The sequence below is a fragment of the Sylvia atricapilla genome, chromosome 1 (genome assembly GCF_009819655.1).
Source record: "Sylvia atricapilla isolate bSylAtr1 chromosome 1, bSylAtr1.pri, whole genome shotgun sequence".
Taxonomy (NCBI): domain Eukaryota; kingdom Metazoa; phylum Chordata; class Aves; order Passeriformes; family Sylviidae; genus Sylvia; species Sylvia atricapilla.
In genome coordinates, this window is record NC_089140.1 from 121032756 (window position 1) to 121057595 (window position 24840).

The 24840-nt window shown below is 38.6% G+C and overlaps 1 protein-coding gene across 2 annotated transcripts in view; it reads right to left on the minus strand.

Annotated features, from left to right (window-relative positions):
- Positions 1–4052: 4052 nt before the first annotated feature.
- The window catches only part of STAU2 (staufen double-stranded RNA binding protein 2), a 170380-nt gene continuing 149592 nt past the window's right edge, over positions 4053–24840 (minus strand). For both annotated transcript variants that reach the window (XM_066332364.1, XM_066332355.1), the window contains 2 exons: positions 6013–6101; positions 4053–5166 (listed from right to left, as the gene is read on the minus strand). In XM_066332364.1, the coding sequence (XP_066188461.1) occupies positions 5073–5166; positions 6013–6101 (183 nt within the window). In that variant the 3' untranslated portion in view covers positions 4053–5072. The remainder of the gene's footprint in view (positions 5167–6012; positions 6102–24840) is intronic.

Sequence of the window (24840 nt, forward strand, 5' to 3'; positions counted from 1 at the left end):
CATGACTAACTGCATAAAGCAAATAACAAGCTGTATGATCAAAAACAAAAGTCAGGGCTGCTCATGTGGAATAATAGAAATCCTACCACCAAAACACTTCATACACGTCTCATCTACCGATGTACACACTTGCTCAGCTCAGATCATGCCTCAGGAATGCAGTGACAAACAGCAAGGGATTGCAGGAGAGGTAAGTACCCAGAGGGGAAGCAGCATTTCCCTGTGCCTCATCTTGACAGTGCCTCACGCCTTCGGCTCGGGGATCATCGGCCATGGGGAGGGAAACAGAGCAAGCTGTTACTCAGGACATGCTTCTCTCCTTGCAGCTCTTCTGGAGGTGTCCTTGGGGAGCTATGCCAATATACAAGGTGAACACTATTGCCCAGGGCAGATAACTTGCCATGTTTAAGCCATAAGGCTGATGGAAGATAGCCATTATCCATTTTCACTGGTCACAGAACCGTGTTCCCCCGAAGCACACAAAATCATCATTCCATGTTGTATTCAGGGCTCTGATACAATCCCTGTCTTTATTACAATTAAAAATCACCTCCTACCCTCTGCAAAGTTTTCTCAGGAGCTGCAGAGGCCATTCTTATTTGAGCAAAGAAAATAATAAATAACTGTTTCTAGTATGCAACTGAGAGCGGGGCATGCTGGATTTGACTGGGAGAGGATATAAAGATTTTACCAAGCACTTTTTTTTAACTTAGTGTTTTGAAAGAAGCAAACAAAAACCCAGCCCTCTGCCTATTAACTGGAAAACAAATCCAATTTACAATTTTTGCTCAACTCTCACTGCAGGAAATGGGAAACCTTCTGCTGTTTCATGGGGAATTGGAGCAGGCCAGAAAGATGAGAGCAATAACAAGCAGCCACCCACCAATAAAATGCATGTAGTAAAGCACTGTCAGAGAGATCAAGGGCTTTGCATACACTTTAGGAAGGATTAGATTTCATTGTCACTTCAGGCCAAGGAGGAGGAGATTCCGTATTCCTGCAGTCATTCATCCCAGTTACTCCCCTACTCCTAAGGTTCCTCTCTACTCTTATCCAAAGACCCTTTAGAAATACTGCTGATAAGTACTAAATATTTTAAATCCTATGACCATGACTTTCATCAGAGGAAATTAAATGCCAGCTTAATTATCTCTTGAATTCAATGAGGACTCTAGCTGAAGGGTAAATTCAGCTCCACTGTGAATGGAAGAGGAGTGCTGGGATGGCTGGGCACAGAAATCTGCACCCTGTTCTGCAGCTCTGCAGCCCCAGTGCTGCTGTGTTTTGTATTTGTCAGAAGCAGCACATGTGTCCCTTTGGAGACCAGCACTACATGTGACAATGCAAGAACAGGAGCTGCCAAAGTGTGCTGAGCTGTTGACAGGACAGTGTTCCACTGAAGATGATAACTCAGATATAAGATTAACCATGTGTATTCCCATCCTTTGAGCCATGTCAGATACCCCATTCTCACAGTGATGAGCCTTTCCCTGGGCAGGTTCTTAGTTTGCTGACCCCTGGAAGGTGTTGACAAGATTTTTGAGAGGATACCTAAGTGACCTGTTTTCTCTCTAGCATAATTCCTCCTGATTAATAAGTTCCATAGGTTCAAAACTGATGACAATTTTTGTTCTGAGTCCTTAAAGTGTTGAGAACACTGTAGTCTCCTACATAGGCAAACTGGCTATTCTGGGCTTTATTCTTTATTCCTGCCTTATTCCTAAAGACCAACTTGCACCTTAGATCCACTTCTCTAAGACATGGCATTTGCTCATCTTTGAAAGTGCTCTGAGACAGAGGATGAGGTGTGTTGTATGTGTGAGCAATGGGGAACTAAACTGTACTCGGTGTTTTGCAAACAGAAGTTGGACAAAATCTATACCTTAAAGAATGTATAATCTAAAAAATATCAATAAATTAAAAATACTAACTGCTGTCAGAAAAACAAACAACCCTTTTAGAACTAATAGTAGCATTCAAACATATTTATAGTCTTTCAGTGTCCATCATTATTTACTTTTTAAACAAAACTAAATATAAAGCCTGTTCAGTTCCATGTGTACTTATTTTAGAAACAAAACAAAACAAAAAGAGGTTACTCAAGAAAAATACAGTAGTTTTTAGATTATCAGACTTAATTCCTCCCCAGCAGCTTTCAGATACTGATAGCTCAGGAACTAAGAGGAACAGCTGTGACCCAACAAGATTGAAGATTGGAGATGAGTCCAGTGGCTGCTGCTACATCACTGATGCAAGAATTTTGCTCAAGCTCTTGGGAGGTTGCTAGTGATAATGCCAAACTAAAGTGCATTTCTGTATATGTCTGTGAATACTGCAGGATATTCTTTGAGAAAATAAATGCTGCAGGTGGAACAGACTGAAATCTCTTCAGTGACACAGAAACCTTGGAATGCCTTAGTGACACCAAAATGACACTGGTGGTGTTCAGGTTCAGTATCTTGATGAGCTCCATGCAGAGGTCTTTGTGATGCTGTTGGTATCTGTAGGGAGCAGGAACTCTTCAGATTTTTCCAGGGAAAGCTCTGTCAGCCTTCATTGGGGCCTCTATGCTGAAGCTTTTAACCTGTGGCTTGGGAGGTGCTTTGAAACTGCCATCTGTGTGCACTTGACATAAAGCTACAGACTTTCTAACTTGTGATAACAACAGTCATTAGTTAACCCTGCTTTTGGACAATAGTTAGAACTTCTATTATATGACTCTCCTCCCCCAGTGTGCTTCATGTTTCTACAGTTTTGAGAAAAAGGAATGAGCCCTCCAACTCAGTTACTTGCCTTGTTTTATGTCAGGATCAGAATCAAGCATAGTTCTGATAAGCAAGAGAATCTGAAATGAGAGTTTCACAGAGATACTCTTTCTCTAGTGTTGCCATGACTGGAGAGGCTGAATAAGCTCTCTTGGGCCTAGAGAGCTGATTGCACACATTTGATTGCAATTTGAACATTGAGAGTGAGGTGAGCATTACTTTGCTGCACATATTGCACTGGAGCAAGCCTGGTGCTCAATGCAAAACTCAACTGCCACAAAACAACTAATCTAAAATTTACTGGGACAGGGAGTCTAAAATTTACTGGGACATCACAGAGGTTCTGTCAATGCCAGTCTCCTTGCCACATTCTCCTGAGTAATCACAGCATCTCGCCCTTCGGACAGAGGAATGGATTAGTCTCTTCCTTTTCTTCTTGTTCTCCATGAGAGGGGACAGCAATGCCATTTGTATCCTGCATACTGGCAGGTACAGTGAAAGTGCAGACTGAGGCTCTTTCTGAGGTCTCTGAGCTTTCTGATGAGCTGAAGGAGCAGAATTTCTGCTCCAGCTGCCGATTAGGCAGATAACATATCCCTGAGAAAGGTGGTGTGTAATAGCTAATTATTTTTGTGTGCTGCTGCCTGAATAACTTGAGTCTGCCAGGTGCCAAACGCCCCTGGAAATCTGTGGGAACTGAAAGGTTCAGCTTGTTCCTGCCTCTTTTATGGAGTCAGACCCTAGAAAACTTCAAACCTGTAGAACAAAGGCTCCTTATCTGCTGGGGTTGAGAGTGAATCATACCCATGAGAAACGTGAAGCAGAAAAAAAAAGGACTCCAAGCGCTGCTTCTGTGAGAGCAGGATGCGTGTTCCCCTGAAAGCCCATCCCAGGGGTGAATCAGTGCCACTGTACCTTGTACCATTGCCTCACATTGCTGTTCCTCTGCTTTTTTGCATGAGTCACTGAGTTGTGATCTCTGGTTTTCGTGCTTCTACAATCTTGTGCAATGTTGTCATGGCTGTTATGCAGTTAAGGTTTATCTGTTGCATTAAATAAAATAATCTGTATTTTGGGTAGATAAATGACCTAAATACCAGCATGTCTGCTCTAACACAGTAAGTCTGTAGAAAGTGATGGCATGGGGACAGCTTGGTTGAAACCTGGCTCTAGCGTGGTAGCCAGTCATGTGTTTGTTTTTAATTGTTTTCTTTTCCTTTTTTTTTTTTTTTCCTTTTTCTCTTAGTTGTCTAACTGTGAGTGATAAAGAAAGAGAAGACACTGCTATTGTACACATGAACTGATGTGGTTTTACTGCATTTGGCCACACACTTAAAAGAAATATGCTGGTACAGAGCAGCCACAGGTCTTATCTCTGCTGCCACTCCTTTCACAAAAGAACGATCTTTACATCAACAGTTTCCACCCTTGGCTTGATAACGTTGCAGTCCTCCCTTTTGCTCTTGGTCCGAATGCAGAGATTAAAAACACTCAGTTGATGCAAACAGTGGGTTGATACAACACACAGAATGGGGTGTAGATGTGCTTCACACAACAGAGAGCAGAATTGAAGGGGAGAATGTTGCTTGGAGGCAAGACGCCTCTTTAATTGATTATGGCAAGGAAAATCAAATACCATATTTGCCTTTTTCCTGGAGTATATCGAAAATGATCATAACTAACATCTGTTCATGTTAAGCAAATACTTGTCAAGATTTAAACTTCTGTTTGCATACAACTCTGAGTAGTGCATCTTAAAGTCATACATATTCATATAGAATGAAGAATGCATAATGTCTGCATAAAAAGATAAGCTGTATGACTATATATGAAGACAACAACTACAATTCTCACAGCACTGTCATTGGTTAATTTTAAAATATTCAAGCATTATTTAAAAAACAGTAAGCTGAACTTAAAACTACACTACAAAAAATTGTATAACTGAACCAATGCTGACTTGTTTTCCTCAATATTAATCAATTGAAAAGTTTCCTTTCTTTTTTTCCTAACGCTTTTTGTTAATTCACTGTTATTTTAACCTCCAGTAACACGATCAGACTTCTTCTGCCTCTGGGCAATTGAGTTATGCTCTGATCTTGAGTTCTAAGGGAAATGTTCAATTTTATTTTTTTCCACAGTTGAATAAACAGTACCATGTATACTATCTCTTGTGTTAGAATAGTGTTGTCTTCACATAAGACTCAAATAATGGTATTAGTCATTCATTTCCTTGTACACATACACCCTATTGCGTGTTGACAGGTTTATAAGGATGCAGTGGCAGCCGTGGGTGCTGGGAAGCTCCTAGACGACAGCCTTTGAATCCTTGCAGTCCTGAGCAATGGTGCCTGAGTTAGTCTGTTTATTGTCTGCTTTCTCTCCCAGATGCTTGACTTGTCTGAAAGATTAATACATTAACAAGAGTGGTAAGGTCCAGGGTTGCACATCTTTAAGACATGTTTATTACCAGATGGCACATGAGATTCAAAGGTCACTGTGGAAGGTAACATTTTAAAGTGAAACAACAATATTTATGTTCAAATACTATGCTGATGAGATCATATGGAAAAATGTTTCTGATTAAATTAATTTATAAATAGCCACAGTATATCTACTGAAAATTCCAAATGCCACTTTTAGTCTCACTTCTTTTATTCTATTACTTCCTAATTTATTTAGTAACACAGGACTACTCTCTGACATAAACAGACTAGCAGCTGGGAAAAATATCTTTACTGGATGGACAGTCCCAATTTCTTAAATAATTGAAAATCCAGTGTGAAACCCTGTTCTATTGTCTACTACTTAAAGCTAATATTCCATATCAGAGTTTTTTAAGACCTGAAAGAACTTTCAACTTTTAAATTCTCTGAGGTAAAATTCAGCTTGCAGTCATAATGACTTATTGGCAGATAGCTATGCATATTTACAGGCAATATCATGTGCTACAACACATTTGACAAAAATCACGTTATGCTAATTACACAGAGTCCATACAATGGAGAGAAAATCCTTTTCTCTAGCATTTCCACAGGACTGACTGTCTCATAGCTCATTAGTAAACATTATCAGTAACACTAAACTTGAAATCGTGTTTATCCTCTCAAATTGTCACAAACTGTATGTAAATTCCAGAGGAAATAGTTTTGCATAGGTTTAAAAGGGCAACTAAGCTCTTAATTAACATTTCTTATCTACTGTGCCACACAGGCATTAAAATGCAGAGGATTTAAATGGTACTTACTTTTCATGCGATCCGTTCTCAACTTTCATAGCTCCTTCCACTGGATCCAGTCCTTGTTCTGAAAACTGTTTCAAGGCACTTAACGCTGCCTAAAGAAAAAATCAGTTGTCAAAAAAACCACTGGCACAATTCTGCGAGCACCAAATGAAGGAAGGTGTGTGTTTTGATATTCTAGATTCAATTAATTTCCTGTATATTGAAGCTGTTTAGGCTACAGAGCTACTAGAGTGGGTGCACAACAGCTCCATGATAAACAGCTGTGCTTGTGCATGGATTGAGGATATCTCCTTCTTCCTGGGTATATGAGTGGCTCCCATTGTATAGATGCAAGCTTCATCTCTTATATGAAGATATATTTTTAGGGTTCTTGGCCTTTTGGATGTAAAGGCTCTCCAGCTTCCCCATGAGCTTTCCTAGAGCTCACGCTTCCCAGAGATCCTATGGACAAACTTTTGAGTTGCAGATGGTTGCAGAAGGTGTGAGAAGTGGGAAGAGGGTCAGCAGGACACTACCAGCACTCCAAAGTCGGATCTGGAACAATGTTACAGCCTGATGTCTTATACACAGGTAGTGAAATGTGCTAATCAGAGAGAGCCAATATGGCATGATTAGGAAGAATCAGAAATAGAAGAACGGTCAGTTTTTATCTAAAATTTTCCTGTGCATTCTTCATTGACCAACTTCTGCCTCATCTACTACAAGACCCCCCTCATCTCTTCCCTCTATTTGCTTTGGTTGAACAAAAATTCTTTTTTTGTAATTGATTCAGAAAAGGTTTATAATGAAACTCTCTGACGTCACGTGGCTGACTTTGATACAGTCAGCACAATAAAACAACTGAGGTCAGTTCTACTGAGAAGGTGAAATGTGAAGCAAAACCACAAAATGAATTTTTCTTTTTAATCACTTCCTCCTAAGATGCATTCAGAGCTAATCATAGGGGAAAAGAAAGACTTTTCACAGACACGGTGCCCTAAAATAACACCTCAAGCAGTGGAAGTGACTGGAGGTCCTCAAGTGCTGTTCACGGTGAAGTAACAATTGCTGCTCTCTTCTTATTTGTTGGGACAGAAGGAATCCATGTCTCTATCTTCCTTTCCCTCCGAGAGCAGGGACCCTGCCTGGAACAGGAGCTGCCATTGTAACGAAGTACTAAATTTGCCTTTGTACTAATTCCTTGCCTGGATTCTTTCAACAGCTCCCTCACTTGAAAGGTATGTTTATACAACTTAAATATTATTAGACAATGTGTATTTTGGTGAGATGAATAACAGCACAAAAATTGCCGGGCTGCCCCAAAGTAAAAGACCATGTGTCCCACATTTGTCTATAGTAATGACTAGCTGCTGAAGCCTCAGAAGGCTGTACAAGGTACTCCCATCCATAATGCATGAAAGTAGTCTGTAAAATGTTATAGTTTGTGCCCTGACACCCCTGCTGCCCCCTCCCTGCCCCCCAAAAAAAAGCGCTAAACATTTTATAAAGTCTCTTGGTAAACCTCAGGTTATCACTGTTACCTACAATCCACTCCACCTTTACCATGTGTTCTGAGCTCCGTGTATGAGATTCCATTACTGGATCTTTCACTTTTATCACCCGCTGAGTTCCCCAGATAGAATTTTCTCTTTCCTCATTTCTTCTGGTTTTCTTGATGTTTTTATATATTTCCATTCTTCATAACAGTTCTTTCTTTGGTGCCTCACAGTGTCCCTTCACAAGTTTCACATGTACATTCTCTATTCCTCTAAGATGTAACCACCATCTATCTTTCCATCCTTGATGTTGACTGCACAGCAAAATCACTACTCATCACAAATAATTCCCCCAGTGGCAATGAGGGTTTTCAACTACTCTCCTCTTAGGTGTTCTGTTCCAGTAACCCATCCTATTTCTTCATCCCAATTTCTCTCTTCTCCTCCTCTCCCTGAGTTCCTTTTCATCACAGTGCAAGCACAACTCATCATTTGAGGAAGGGGAGTGATTTGGGCTCCTCTGCTTCCTTGTACTTTAATTTGTCATGGGTTAACCACTGTGAGAAAGAATCCAATGGATAGGGACTGGCACCCAAGAATCTCCTGTCTTCTCACATCCATATTTTTCCTGATGCACATTAGCAAAACTATCAGAATCTCCTTCCTTCTTATGTATGGTAAACCAAAGCCCATTTCCAGGTAGCACTGCAAGGAGAGAAGGAAGCTAAGACATCCACTCCTGCCACACAGTCAAACTGCTACCTCATATGTTTCTCAACTCACCTTGTTTACTTCTTCATACTCACTCTTAGCTTCCTGGTCTGATGTGTGAATTGCAAACTTATTGTGGAAGAACTTTGTGTTCAGGTTATTTGTTTGTACAGTGACTTGGACGAAAAGGCCCTGATCACAGTTTATAAGTAGAGCCAAGTAAAGTTTCATTCAAGATTAAATCACAGATTGATCATATGATCTGCAGAACAGTCTGGTCTCAATTAGGGGTAACTGAAATCCCGAAATCATCAAGAGATTAATTAGACCAACAAAAACATCCGAATTCTAGAATTGCTGAGTAGCTCTGTTACTTACTACTGTTTTACTTACAGAACTGACTATTTGCAAGGCATTCCACATAAATTACAGAATTACAGAGCAGCTTTCAGGGTTGTTTTCCAGGAAAACTGATTTGAAACTTCCTGGATGTCTATAAGCCACTAGCTTAATAGAATCCAATGAAGAGAGCCCTCCTCCTCTTCTAACAACAAGGGAAGAAGTACTACAATATAAAATAATGAACACTTTGCCTGTAAGTATGGATCATTGGGTGTAAATGGGAGCATGGGACCATATGGGTGTCAATAAAGTAAATATGGAACAATTAGAGAAAACATGTAAAATGAAAATATCATTCAAGGTGTTCAATGATAAGTATGTTTAATACCAACACAACTTCCAAATCCTAATGCTTCAAATATGGTGCAGTCTCATTTCACCATCTCACCCTTTTTCAAGCCATGCCTTTCCCAAACTGAAATATGACATAAAAGATAAAATCTCAGACCTATTGCATTTGTGAAACCAAATATCAGAGGGAGCAATGAGCAGGGAAGCAGTCCTGTGCCTGTATCCTTGATCTTCCAGCTATAGGTGTCAGGGTGTTTTTGTGAGCGCTGTTGAAGTCTGCATTTTTCCAGCTCCTAAATGCTCTCCCACCCAGGATCCAGCAGCTCCCAGGGCTAAGCTTTTCTTCACCAGGTTCTCCCAACCTCCTACACCTCACCTCTTTAACTTCCAGTTTCCTAATTTGTTCCAGGTTAATATGAGGTCTGAATTTTTTTTTCATGGAACCATGTCTTCCTCTCCATAAGTTACCTCTAGGGGAAGGCTAATTATTATATCCCAACATTTGAGTTTTGGGAAAGTTTATTTCCTTTTTAAAAGGTCCATTCATGGGATGTGGCTGAAGGGGAGTAGAGAGAGCCTTGCAGTGTACTAAAAACTCTCCCTTTTCTTTTTCCCATAGCCTGTTTGTATTTAGAAGGACCAGCAAGCTAAGAGAAGCAGGTGAGTAAACAATACTTTGGATCTTAATAGATGTCTTTAATGTTTCTTCTCTCCCCATTGTGCCCCTAGACAGACATGAAGATCCTGGATTCAGGAAGGAAGCTGGTAGCTTGGAGGCTGTGACCTGAATAGTCAGCAGAGCAACACACAGCTCAAGTAATCTGCAGTGAAGAAGAGTTACAGGCAGACACCAGGCTAATTTAATCCATGATTCAATTCTATTAGTCCCAATAGATTTACACCACTTGGCTTAAATATAACTTATGAATGGCAGATAACTTAGGTTAAATGAATAGGAAAGAAAAGAATGAACATTTGACAGTGAATCTGGTGAACAATTTCCTCTTTTAAAGGCTCAACACTTCCTTCCATCGATATTTTTCTTACAATAGTGCATCTGCACAGATACAGAGAAATTTTTCTCTCCCCCAGAAGATTTTACAACTGTTTTGTGAGTGAAGCCCCATAGGTTACAGAACAGATGTCCTTACACATTTCTTGTATCACTTGTTTTCTGTGTAGCTACAACAGTGCCAAAAATACAATGCCAACAGGATGCACCGCACTGCTAGCTGTTTGTCTTGGCTGCCATTCCATTATTAGTATGTGTGTGTATCAGGATGGGGATGGATGTTTCCAGTCATTTTTTAGCTTTCCTCAAGTCAACTGGCAATTAGTAAATAGCACTGAAACTTGTAAATATTCTTCCTGTTTCTCACTCTGGGGATTAAGTGTCTTATAATGACAATCTAGTAACATTAGATCATTCTCTAGCAAGAACAGCAGACAGGCACTCCACTAGCCCATATGCATTTAAGATCACATCCTCACAATAAAATTTTCACGTTTGTTTTAACACAGTATGTGGTTTGTGTTTTTGCTCTTAAACCTATATTACATTTCAGCTTATTCCATGAAACTGAAAATTGTAAAGGTTTGTTATTCTCTGTGGCCCTTCCAGTTGACTTTACCAAGGAGGTCTGAGACAATCCTAATAAACACACTGCTCCATACTGCTAGTTCACTGGTGATATGCCTCCTAACATCAGTTTTCTAAATACATAAAAACCATATTCAGCTTGGCCTTAATCAGTGTTTTCTGAAGACATAAAATTATGGGCAGAAACTGCAAGACTGACTTGTCAGGGTCTAGAGAAGGTCATGAAGGACAAGATTTTACTGTCTGTAGTAGCTGGGTCTTAGTTCAGGACTGAGTTTGCTGAGTCAAATGATTCATTGTGGTCATGTTACTTGTAGTCACATGCCATAAGCATCAACAAGTCTCTGTTGCTCAAGTTTAGGCTTGAGAACATGTTTGCATACCAGGTTACCATCATAGACTCAAGTCCTGGATTTTAGTTTCAAGCCAAAAACCTAGAGAACAGCAGAGCATGAGCAAAACTGGTAGTATTTACAAACAAATTGATGTTTATTTGTTTTCTAAATCAAAAGAAAAAATGTCCCCTTAATCAGTGAGTTTCTTTCCCTCTCCCTGACTACTGAGGCCTCAAAAGGCAATGTCAGCTGTGCAATAACATTGCAGCAAAGCTGTCTGCATCAGTAATGAGATGCACTTCATGAATTTTTAATATATGGATTTTAATTTCACATTTAAAGGCTATTGAAAAAAAACCCCAACAATATTACAGCTAGAGAGGCTGAAAGCTCAGTGCCCCAAAACTGAGCAACTATTTAAAATCTGTATGTATTCAAATTACTGTTTTTGGTGATTGCCTTTGATTTCTCTAGATGAAGAAATTTTTGACTAAGCTTCCACCTGGCTTTAACTTCCCTACACTCAATATTTCATGCATACAAAAATGCACAAAGATATGTTTGTCTGTGTAGACTTACATACATGCAAAAAAAGGAGCTAAAATTTGGCTCCTTACCTATTTAATTCTCTTGGATTTGTCTACAGGTTGACTACATACAGGCTAAACAAGAACTAAGTATTGCAAACAAATCTCTTTTTGCCACAGCTTCTGTTGTAAATGATTTTACTGTATTGCAAGCAATAACTCTGGCAAGGAGTTTTCATCACTTTCCTTTCAATGTGCTGTTCTCTCCAGTTGATTAGATTTCATGTAAACCAATGTTAAAATCTGTTTGAATATTAAGTTCAGAAAGGCTTTTCACAGCACACAGTGTAAACCTTAATTAAATGACTTTAAGCTCTTTCCTCATATTGTTTATGATATGCATGAAAAACACAGGGCTGTAATCTGATTAACTCATGTAGTTTACATGGAAATAGCATTTTCCAAACTGATTAATCTCTGCACAAAGGCATAGTCACCTGATAGGCACTACACTTAAGGCTACTGATTGCACCTGTCAAGAGAAGGAGCTTGTGGGATAGGAGGAGTCCACTATTTTCAAACAAAGAATGATGATTCACAGATGTAGCTTAGAACAAGTCCCACGTAGTAGTTAATGCTGCCTCCAGGCAACTCATGCAGCCAGAATTTAAATGACACACAATCCATGTACAGCCTGACCTTGCCAGCTTTCTGGGGGTAATCCTAAAGTAAGGATTAACTGTTCTTGAACAATTTTTCCAATATATTAAACAGAGCTTCTATCAACAACAGCATGCATGTCACCTTCTTCCACCTAGTTTTGCTGGAAACATGTACTCACTCCTCCATTCCTCTTAATCTGCTGAGAAGTGCATGGAGTGAAAGACACTATTCAACATGGGACTTTATTTCCATAGGTTTTGATCTTCAACCTAAATTCACTTACTTCATCTATTAAAGAGATTGCTTAACAATAGAGAGAGTCAGTTGGGCATGGCTTATTTTCCACGTGAACCAGCACACTAGAAATCTGACTGTCATTCTTTGGACCATGCAGTAATTCCAGGAGTAAGGAATGGTGAAACATTCTCTTAAAGCCCAAGAAAGAGCTGCGAAATCATCTGGGGTGAGACAGTTCTATTGTTTTAATGGTGATACAAAGCCACAAAGAGAGAAAGAGAGTCACAAAGAGAGAAAAGCATGCTGAAAAGCACTATTTAAAAGTTAGTAAAAGGTATGCCTTTACATGAAGACGATTTAATGAATGATACTTAAAGTCAAACACACCTAAGTTAACAAAATATAAGAGATTAATTCAGCATGGAGAGGTCAGTCTAGTTGCCAATTAATCCAAATAAGACCTAACTGAACACTGCCAAGTTGAGTGTTCTTACTTGCAGGTAGGAATAAGAGAAGAAAGGATTGCTAAAGGGTCTGTATGGGACTCAGACTGTACTCAGACTGCACAGGACTGCTCTTTAACCTACCTCTTAACTGCTCTTTAAAGCAGTCTTCTCAGACTCCTCCCACACACATATTCCCAGTTGAAAGGGTCAACATACTCAAATTCTACCAAGACTTCTGCCTTCATGTCAATTTATGCAAGAAACCAGTAAGCTGATGCTTCTTCTTCATGAACATCTCAAAAGAACTTTTAAGTTCAGTGCCAGAATGTACTGAGGTGTGTCTACATCCTCTAACGGTGAAGTGAGGTGTGAAAGCTGGGCCCCAGTACCAGCAGTTAAAATAAATCTTAAATAGATAAAACAGAATTAAGAGTTAAGTAAATCTTCTATCAGATATTTTCAGTATCTTTTCAGTGTATCTGTTATAGATCTTGTCTAGGGTTCTGGAAGTTCTTTTAAAGTAAGTTTGTTTCTAAATTCAAGACTTCAGATTTTTCCTTCAGTTGCTGCAATTCCAAGAACAAATACAGAAAGAGTCTTGCATCATCACAGCCTACTTATGAACACCAGAGAAAATATTTTAATATTAAATTTCCATGTGTTTACACTACATATGTACAACAGAATTTCACTAGACAGAAATTAATCTTAAATTAAACTTGCTTCTAATTTTATATCCTTAGACAAAAACTACTTAAACACTAACTTTCAGAAGGAGGTAGACATGTTAGTAATATTGGGGCTTTCAGCAATTAGAGACTTCCAAATGTGAGTATTTAGATTGCCAATTATGTACTGGTAGATAGAGGTTTAAATTATGCAACTAAAACAACACTCAAGCATGACTGAGGAGCTGCAGACAAAAATTATAGGAGATTTTAAGAAAGACAGCTTCAAATGTAAAACTGAAAACAGCAGAATGCATATCCTCAGGCAAAATCCTGCACCAGCATTGAAAAAAGCCCATGAATCACTCTCTCATCACTGATGGCTGGAAAATATCCTTGTCAGCTGTGTTCTCAGAATGATTTGGTTTATTTATTTATTTATTTATAGGCATTTCTCCTCATCCCTGCAACAGATTTGCAAGTCTGCTGCCATTAACCCTATATGTATTACAGGAGATTTTGAACCTTTGGATTTTAAATAAGCGGACTGAGATTTTTGACTGCATAAGAGTTTACAGTGACTATTAAAATATGGTGTGTTAGATAATTCTTTTCATTTATCTGACCTTCACAGTTCCATCCTGGTTTTGACATCACTGCCTTCACTGCATAGGTATCAATACATAAATGACTGTGTTATTCCCCATGAGGGAACGGGCCCTGACCTACATAATAATGTAGATATAGCTAGAACTCTTTTAATAAAATTAATGAGCTATAAGCATCTATTCTGTTACTTAAGTGGTTTTCTTAGGTAATTGCTCATACAGAGTGGTCAAAAAACCTAGATATTAAAAGATTTTTATGAATTCCCAAATATTCACATCAAAATCAGTATACAACAAGGTTCAAGCTATCAAGTATTACTCAATACTTGCATTAACATGGTTACTCTTTCACTTAGTAAACTGAACTTGTAAAACACACTCACTAGTGTTTAGGTACTTTTTGGCTCTCCTTGCAAATATCCTCTTCTTCATGAGACAAAGTGTCACTAAGGAACAGAGGTAGTTTAATTAAGGCTGTTTTAAAAGAAGGAAGGAAACCAAAGAGAAAGAACATGAGCACAGAAAGGGCTGGCCCAAGTTCAGGCAATAAAAGTAAGCATCAGTTTTACTAGTTTACATGCATTTTGTCATAGGCCAAGATAGAAAGAAGGAGATTCTAAATAAAGGTATTTAATGATAGAAAATTTTAAAGGTCTGCACTGCAGCCATTTAATTCAAATGCCTCATTCCTATCACTATCACTCATCAAGCTGTCATCAACAATGTAAAACATCTTCTATGACATAGTGGAGAAAAAGTCTCCCTTTTAGGAGAAGATGACTGGTGAGAGCCTCTCACAAATTTTTTTTTTGTGGAAATATTCTAAAGAGTACTTTCCCCTCACAATGTTTAACAAAATGACCTATTTTTTTCTTTAAACTTGACATATTTTTATGTCTAAAGACCATACACTTTGCTTTAGACATGGCAGCAATTTCCTAAATATCAGATTCCTTGGTTTTAGCAATTTTAGAATGAAAGAATGTTTGTTCTCTCATACTGAGACCATTACCTTAAATTTAAAGTGCTTGTCAGTCTAAACATGACTAGAAACTTCGGTTTGAAGACAAAAGCAATAGATTACACTTAATGCAAAGCATTGGCCATTGGTTACTTCATGGAGCAAATTGTAGCTGGAACAATGGGGGAGTTTAGGGCTGTAGATTCTTGCATTACAACATCTGTAATGAAGCCCACGTACTAAATTGTATCCTATCTCTGCTTCTGTGAAACTCTACTCCCCTGGCCTGCACACTGGCATTCAGAGAAGGATGCTTCCACCCTCAGAGCCCTAATGACCAATCCCCCTCTTCATTCTCCAAGTCTCATTTTACAAGTATGCATGTATGTCCAACAAAGTACCAAATCTAGATTGACAGCTAAAAGCATTATATTCAGCATATATGGCATGTAATTAGAAATTTGAGTGTTTTCAAAAGGAAAAAGTTTTTGATTCTGATCTTAGAGTATTCTTTCACTACACTAGCTGGTATCTTTTTTTCTAATTAAAGTTGATTTAAGTGCAAGCAGAGTCAGACCCAAGAGGTACAGGACAAACTTCTCATCTCAAGTAGTTTGTAATATAATTTTGTCTTTGCTAACTGTTGATGGCTTGTCCTCATCCCATTTTAACCTACAACCATCAGCTCCCTTAATGGAAGTGTCTATAAAGATCTTCTCTAAAATATGCTTTTCCAGCACACTTAATGTCTTTTAATGTCTTTCCAATTAAATCCAGATGTGAAAAGCTTAAGGAACAGTTCTCAGGACTGAAAAAGATGACATAAATCTTGCAGCTGACAGAGATCCCACTGAGCTCAGTTGGGAAAATTCACAGAGGACTTCTTGTGGGCCAGAAAAGCTGCTGGGTATAAAGACAGATGTGTATACTCCTATTAAAAAAATTTAAATAAAAACTGACTCCTACAATGAGGTATCCACAATTATCAGAGACATTACTAACTCAATCCCTCAATATGCTGAGCACATCCTGTGCGGTACAAAATTTCCCTCATCTTTTCGGGAAGTTTATCAGAGTTGAAGGGGGTCACATCTGTTTAGGAAAGAGCCCCTCACCTTTCAGGGTTGCACCTCTTAAACCAGTGTAGGGGCTGATACTGGAAAACACTGTCTGTCTTGCTCTCTTACTGCCATCAACAGGGAGGTAACATACTCTGCAAAACAATATTGCATTTCTGTCTGCTTTCCTTTATCTCCTCCATAATCAAGTTACTATATTAAATTGTGGGTTTATTACAGAAGACTCCCCAAATGTGATATTAATTACAAATTCTGACCAGTCTGATGGGAAACTGGGCATTCTTAGTAGCTGACTACCACTGCTGTGCAAGTGCTGTTTGTGCAGCTGTCAATTTGAGGTTTGTTTTGCTGTAATCACTTGAACACCCTTAGGATTTTTTTATTTTATTTTATTTTATTTTGTTTTAACAACAGTACATCATCTTATTTTCCAAACACAAACTGTAAATGTAGGCTCAGATCAAGCCACATCTTTCAGAAGGACAGGAAATATTCACACATGCAGTTTGTATTAAAGAATGTCTCTAGAAAACTGTTTAGTGCTAGCAGCTTTCATACTTTCCTACCTTCCTGCTACATACTTAGTCACTTTTGAAATTAGTAAATTATCTAGACAAACCAATGATTTTTAAAGAGCTGCATCCTTGTGAGACATCTGTAAAGAGTAAGATTGTTCCAGGATAGAAGAAAAGCCCATTTCTAACTGAAGCTTAAGTTTGGGACCATGTTCATTAGTGATGGGAACTTCAGTAGTAGCATTTTGGATAGTATTTCTTAATTTCTTTGCATTTTTCTAATGTCTGTACAAGGGTTTTAGCATAATGTGGTGTCATGAGTGTACAGAACTACCTGAATTAAAGGATAATCTTATGTCTTCCAGTACAAGAAGTGATCCAATATTGGGATCTTAACAGTAGTGCAAACCTAACGCTGAAAGCAGCAGGCTCCTAAACACACACACAAACTCTCTTAAAGACAAAATTCCTCTGGTTCACAGCTTGCTTCACTTTTCTCAATGGCTAGCACTTCTCAGACTATCACTCCTTCAGGGCTGAAGGCTGGATCTGACTCCCACCAAAATCACTGCTTCATGACCATCACTCAGGAGACACGAGGAATGCCCTTCCCCTTTGGAATGAGCCACTGCTGCCATGAGGATCCCACTCTTGGCTAGCTCAGGGGAATGAGCTCAAATCTTTTGCACTTTGCTGCCAGGGACCACCAGGCCAGCTCTGATTTATAGCTTTTTCTTTACAGTTTTATGATACAATAATGTTCACTTGTAATTACAACAGCATTTTGTTGGCTCCCTGCCTTCACTTGGGTATGTGCAACACCATATCCTTCATTCCAGCGTTTTTTATGTCAGGACCCCAAATTTGAGAAGAAGTACCTCAGTATTACAAGGATGCTGCTATCTTGCAGCTCCTTAAAGAGGAGACTTGTACATGTTTGTTCAAGGGGACACACGTGAGCAGCTGGATTTGACATTCAACCAGGAGTCTAGTGGAGAGCTGGTCAAAATTCTTCCTCAGAAAATACTAAATTAAGAAAACACTTTGTATGAGAATGTATGATTTCTAAAAAAAGGCTTTTTAGGTCCAAGCTAGACCCTTCAGTCAAAATATCACAAACAAGTGCAAAATATAGCCACTGGACTAATGACTCTTTGGTGTGCCACATCCATATATATACTTGTTGATTTGTCTCCATAAGAAAAATTCAACAGGTCTCTAGTTTATTTAAAAGTGAATGGAAATACTTGTAGTCTTGATGTGTTTTGTGGGATAAAAAAATCTGTTTTATTCAAAAGAAGGTGACCCTGCCACTAAGCTGCTGTATCACCTTGAAGAAACACTTTAGCTCGATGTTTTTCAGACACACACTTAGCTCCTGACTTTGAGATAATTAAGCAATACATTTCCATCACTTGTGGTTTAAACTTGATTTTGTCATTTTCAGTAGAGGCATAACCTCCTTCAGGGAAAATTCCAGGTATTTCAGATACCATTTAATAGTTAACTGTCAAGCAATTTCCAAGTCTTTTAAACAAAGAATACTTCTGTGCTAGCTTAATTTATAGAGCCATATATGTCCCATTTTAAGTGGATGTGATTAAGAAGAAACACTAAGCTTAGATTATTCTACTAAATGAGAAAAGTTTAAAGCCAATAAACTGTATCTAGGATTTTAGCTGGGAGATGAAATAAAAGGCACATTTGTTCCTGGTCACTGAATTTTTAACCTGGGTCTGTTGCTCCTGCTGTTAAGCTCCTATACATTCCTTACTATCCCATAGTGTCCAGCATTCCCAGCTCTCAGTGCTTGGAATTAGAGGTGAACTGCAAAATAACACCAGAGTTTTTTTGAGAACTAGTGTATGGAAAGCATCACATATTCTGACAGAAGGGAGGCAAGTGAAAAGGCTAATTGTTAAGAAGAGGTCTTCTACAGATTTTAAAAAATTTAGATTAGATGTATAAATTCCAATTTACCATTTGGGTCTGAGAATTCTGGCAGTATCTGAAAAATGGGAAGACGCTGCTGAAGCTGGTGGATGAAAGCCGTACATTGTCTAGCTCCTCAGTAAAGGAAAGGAGAATTTGAGCCTTATGCTTTGACTCAGGTCTCTATCTCAGGTATGAGAATACTTTTCAAGTGCCCCCACGTTTGCCTTTATTATACAACAAGCAGGAAAGAAAAACCCCTAGTTTTCTAGCAAAAACCCAAACCTGTACTGTTTCTCTTCCTCCTGCGCCTTTTCAAGTGTTTGTTTGTTTGTTTTTGGGGTTTTTTTGTTTGGTTTGTTTTGGTTTTTTTGTGGGGTTTTTTTGGGGGGTGGGGGTTGTTTTTTTGGTTTTTTTGGGGTTTTTTTAAGCAGAATGTTTTGGCCTGCCTTTTTGCAATACAGGAGCTGTAACATGACTTCATTGCTTCTCCTTTTACCTCAAAATCCTGTGAGGCTATTTGGGTATTTCCTTAAGGCGAAATAAAAAACTAATCTGCCTTCAGTGACTCATCACTCCAGTGATCAAGTTAAATGACACCATTGCAGGAAAGCCTCATAATACATATTTTCTTCCTGACTAGTCCAGTGCTGCTATTTTACACACAAATTCAAGCATTTCTTAGCAAATGTGTCTTGAGATGAAGGATTAGTTCTCACTTAAAATCAGCAGCAGCTACCTTCCTATGCATTTACTGAAGTGGTAGATGTACTTTTATTGAATTATTTTATATTTTCTACTGCTTCCAGGTCTCCTTTTTAATGGAAAGGCCAAATCTACCCTCATATTCAGCTTCTGTTGCTGTTTTTGTGTTGATTTAAGTAGGAACTGGCCTTATTCACTTGGATTTTCTTTAGTTATTATGTCCAACTTCAGTCTGCTACTGCACAGGTAGAATGATAAAAAGAGTAGTAAGAGGCACCTTCATTCATCTCCATGATTGCTGTCCTGTGTATTTTTCTGGTAAGAGCAGTATATGTTGGGTACTGTGTACTTCAAAAAGTGCTCCAAGAAAGACAGCAGGAACCAGATTTCCTGAAGAACTTCTTAAATTCAGGAACCTTTCCAACTAGTAGGTCACTAATTAAGATTAGACACTCGTTGTCTCTGATTAACTGAGCTTTGCATCTATGGACCTGCTTTTACTCCATTTACAGTTACAGTCAAAAATATAGATATATGTCCAAAAACTTTACCAAACAGCTGGGGTTTAGTCTGGAAGATCTGCTAACAGCTATTTTATCATTTTATCCCAGCATCTATATTAAAATTCATTACCACAGCTGTCAAAAAGAGCTAACTCAAAATCATGCTAGTTACAAAACAACCTGTCAGGATTAGATTCAATAAAAAAATTCAGGTGCTTACAAATTAGGCGCTGTAAGAGGGAAGTTTTAAACAGCACATCCCTGGAATAAAATCAAAGGTCTGAAGTTAAGTATCCAGTTTCTGTACTCAGCATTAAGATCAGAGACAGCATTCACAGACAGAGACAGACAGGCTTCTCTGAAGAATGAACTGAGAAAGCTTCATGGTGAGTGTGGAGCTACCTGCAGGCAGTGAGGTACTCCAAGCCTAGGGGTGAACTCCTGGCCCTCTCTGGAGTTCATCTGCACAGCCAGGACCACAGGCAGAGGGCTGGCAGCTTGCTCAGCTGGTATCTACCAACACACAGTCCTCTCCTGAAGACAGCTGGTCCTTCAGCTCTCCCAGAGGTCTGAACAGAGCTCACTGCTGTCATTGAGAACGGGACCAGCAGAGAAGTAGGTGGAGGTGAGACTCCTTTTTGTCCTCTTCGTCAATGGCACAGATGTGAGCACTATTGTTCAGAGTATGAGACACACAGATTTCAAATTTCTTAGCTTTAGGTCAACAAACTACATATCCTACCTCCTAGGTGACAATCTAACCTCCAGGATCAATGATAGGGAAGATTCAACTGTTGAAAAAAATATATATATCAACATACACGGATCAAAGAAAGGGAGGAGTCTGACCCCACAGGCTGATCACAGCAGTTACTAACTTGTCCTGAGGATCACCCCATGCTCCCTAGATAATTTCTGTTCTTTATCTAATTGGTACCTGAGCAGTAAGTTCAGAAGTGATGAAAGCAGGGATTGCAATCCAGTACTTCTGCTTTTGAGGATTTCTTTAAAAGGTAGGATGCAATAATATTCCTTCTCATAATTTCTCTGTGCAATCCTGAGTATTTCAAGGTTTTTTTAAGTAAAGGCTCTGGTTATCTGGGAAGGTAGATAAATAGCTGCACATACATTTAGACAGTGTCTTGTGACATGCAATTATTAATACCTGAAGGCTGTGGGAAGAGTTCATGTTTCCTGAGTAAGTCTATGTTGCTCTGTAAAGCATGGAAACCACTAGCAACTATCCAACCACAGCGAAGAAGAAACGCCCTCAGGATGCTGTTTCATTTAACATTCTTCTGTATAAGGCATGTTAAGGAATATACAGCTCTATCTTAATAAAAGATTTTATTAAGATAAATAATAATAATCCTTCACTATTCAAGCTCTCTTCATGCAAATGATCCAATAAGCCTGCACATGTATGCAAACCCTTTGAAAAGGCTTCCAGGATAAGGATACAAGCAATTTTATTTTGCCACCACAGAGTAAAATTAAGTTAGCTAAAATCAACACACTCAGAATAAAAGCAAAAATACTAATGTAAATTAAATTATAGTAGAGAGTAAACCTTTATGTCCAGTCTCAGTTAGTTCTAAGAATTTCATAATTTTAGCTGTCACATAAACAATAAAATCAGAGCATGAAGGAAACACTGGAGTTCTAAGGCTGCTACCAGAAGCAGAGAAAATACACATATAATGTTATGCATATTAGACTGCAATATTCCTCAAGCCCAAATAAGACCTAACTGAAGCCATGCTTGAGATAACTGTCATGCTATCGAGTTACAGTAAAGAGGAGATCAGACTTATTCTTTCCTTCAAAATGAAATCAGTATAAACAAATCATTTAATGTTTGGACACCAAACTCCTGGAACAAAGAAACCTAGAAAATCTCTTAAAACCACCCACAGACTCCCCATGCTGGTCTGTGATTATACAACTGGAGAAGATCATCCAAACTGTGATGTAAACCAATGTCAGTCTGCAAAGGATAGTACTACAGTGGTTCTAACAAAAAATAAAGCAAGTCCCTGGAAGAGCCATCAGTAAGGAATACCTTCATATTTACCATCCATATTCCCTGTAAATGAGGAAAAGTTTTTTAAAACTTAGAGAAAAAAACTTAACCGAATCTTTACACTTAGGACAAGAGACAGACCCTCTTGTCTGTTTTTATTATACTGCAAAACACATTCAGCTAAACAAAAGTGAGCCTGGGACCAACCATAAAGGAAAATACTTCCTAATGGACTCCACTGATTTTTGTATTTCAACCTACTCCTATATGAAAATTAGTTTGTCCCCCTTATTTGTTATGTGGATACATTAGCCTTCATTTTTAGAAATACATATGCAAAACAGCATATTTTTTTTTTTCCTATGGACTACTCACCAAAAGAGAAGATCCAGTGCTGAAAACCTTTCCATTCTAGCAGTAAAAATCAGGATTTCTGTAGAAATTCTTACCTCAGAACTGTGGTTTTGCTCCTTGCCTATCATCTGGAAGCAAACTGTTCTAGACCTGAAAATAAACCTGTGCCTGTCTAGAAGAGATGTGAAAGGGTTCAGCTCTCTTTCTGTAGATATGGCCTAGAAAGTGTAAACCTCTGTGCATTCCTTAGGTGAGGCTTCATGAGATGCAGGACACACAGTACCAAGGATGCTAAAGCAGTGGAGTAACCCAGCTGCTCTGAAGGTGGGGTCTATGACATATCAATGTTTTGCCCTGTTTCTACTCAATTTAGATTCCACAAGGCTAAAAAAATGTTTTACTGGAATAAGGAGCTAATGATACAATGAAAACCCATTTTCAAATATTCTGGCATTCTTTCTTTCTAGCTATGCCATAGAGGAATTTGATATTCCAATGTATTTAGTAAAGAAACTCACTTCATTAGAAGCAGCCACCCCTGCAAATCGGTTAATAATTTGTATTTCCCTAACATTCATTTCATTCTTGTTTCTAAGCCACAATTGACTGTAGCTTGGTATCAACAATGGGCATTAATCATACAAAAGAAAACAAAAGAAGCAGTAATGAACTGACAAAGTTTGTTAGCCTTCTCCAGTAAGGATGCAACAATTAGCAATACAGTGAATATCAATCATTCAAATACTGCAAAAAATTTCTGTATAAAGAGAAGAAATGAAAAATGGTAGCCGACAAAAACTCAACAACCTTGGAGAAAAAGTATCTAATAATTATTGCACTTAACAAAATGTGAAAGAACACTTCATTAAGAAGATGGTAAAATATCTTGTACTAAAATTAATAAATTCTTATTCTTAAGAAAGCATGTTCTGCAGAATTTACACGAAGTTTGTTCTTTCATATAGTCATAATTGCTGCTTATATTGTTACATTGTTAAACTTCAGTCTTTTTTAGATCTTATTTGCAGTATCATGTTTGACTAAAAGCTGTTCTACTGATATCAGTGTTACCAGCAGTTGCACACTGAGTTAGCAACACACTTGTACATGAACAGTGTTTTTGATGAAACATAAGAAAAAAAGATTCTATGTGTTCCTCATGATCACTAGCTCTCTTGTATTTTAACTACTGTGATGATTCTATCAAAGCTTGCCATATATGAAGAGCCAAAGTCAGATAATTTCCTCCAATATTTTATATGATTTTTCCATATGCAATTTTAGCTTACAATGTTTATAACTAAATATAAATTATTATGAATTCTAAAGACAAAACACAAAAGTCAAAAAATGTATTTTTTGAGTTACATATTCAATCAAATATAACTCTCACCCTTCACTGGAGTAGGGACAGGAAGAAGTCTTCAATAAGTTTTGGAATCATTTGCTGATATTTTCTACATCAGAGTTACAAGTTTACAACATACACTGAATATTTTATTAAACAATATGCTTACTTGGCTAATAATTTCTAAAAAGAGCAAACCCCTCCTTATAACAGCTGCAGTGGCCCAGATGTCACAAAAGCAGAATGCCTTTGCTATGCAGGGGAGGGGCAGGCCTTCCCTTTGCACAGGCACGTGGAGGTCCCAGCCAGCACAGGCACATCCATGCCTGATGGAGTAAACATGGAATGAATTTATTTGCTTCTTTACACATGGCAAAGGAGCTTCAGACCAGGAAAATAGCAGTTCCAGCCCCATGCATCGGTTTCCCTGCTCTGCTACAGTGCAATTGCCCAGTTTTTCTGATTTAAGATTTAGCCTTGAAAAATTGACTTCACAGAGAATATGATACACACATGCTAAATAACAACTTGCCAAGTAGTCAGAGCTGCTTGTTTCTGATGAACAGCAATGTCTGGCAGGCAGAGTTTCTACCCATGCTGTTTGCTTTGTGGGAAGGTAGCATTTTCTATTGTGGTCTCTTCAAAGCTCTTTATACACCATTAGACTAAAAGAGCAAGCAACAAAAACTCTGATTTCTCCTCAAAAACAGCAAAGCTTCTTCCTTGTAAAGCACTGTGGAAGGTCCTACTTGGTAGTGCTAGAAACTCCAGCCCTCTGCTTTCCCTGGGAAGCAGCAGCACAGAGCTTCTAGTCTCCTCCCAAGGTTATTAGTCTCTCTGTCCCTAAGTCTTGTTTTTTACCACTTCCCTCAGCAGCAAAATATCAGTCATTGTGCCCATTTCACTGCTGTGCTGCTTCAGTCTGCAGGTTGCTTTGGCTGACAGGGTGGATCCTGTCCCTGGACATTCAGAGAGCTAAACATGGTGTCTAAGGGGAATGGGAGAAGCAGGTTTCTGCCTCTAACATCCTGTAACTGGAAAAGGGTCAGCAGAGAGTGAGGAGAAGCTTGAGAGCAGACTGAATCTGTGGTCCTCATCATACAAATGAAGGACATAGTCATGCAGTTTTCTGTTTGGAGAATGCTACCAGTATGGAGTAACTTGACAGCTGCACTCTCATAATAGCCAGTTTGGATTCCTCTATACTCTTCAGTCATTGTTTTATTACTTTGCATTTAGATGTAGAAAATTCCATGCACCTGCACTATGCAGCATTAAACCCCATATCTACTAAATCTGCCAACAAAGAAGCCAGTTCAGCTGATGGAATTATTTGATGTGGTCACTCACTACAAAGTGGGTTGAAAACACAAACTTCTCTCAAGCCCACCCCTGTGGAAACAACTGCAGCATTTTACTGATGTGGGCAGGATCCAAGTGAGTAAGGA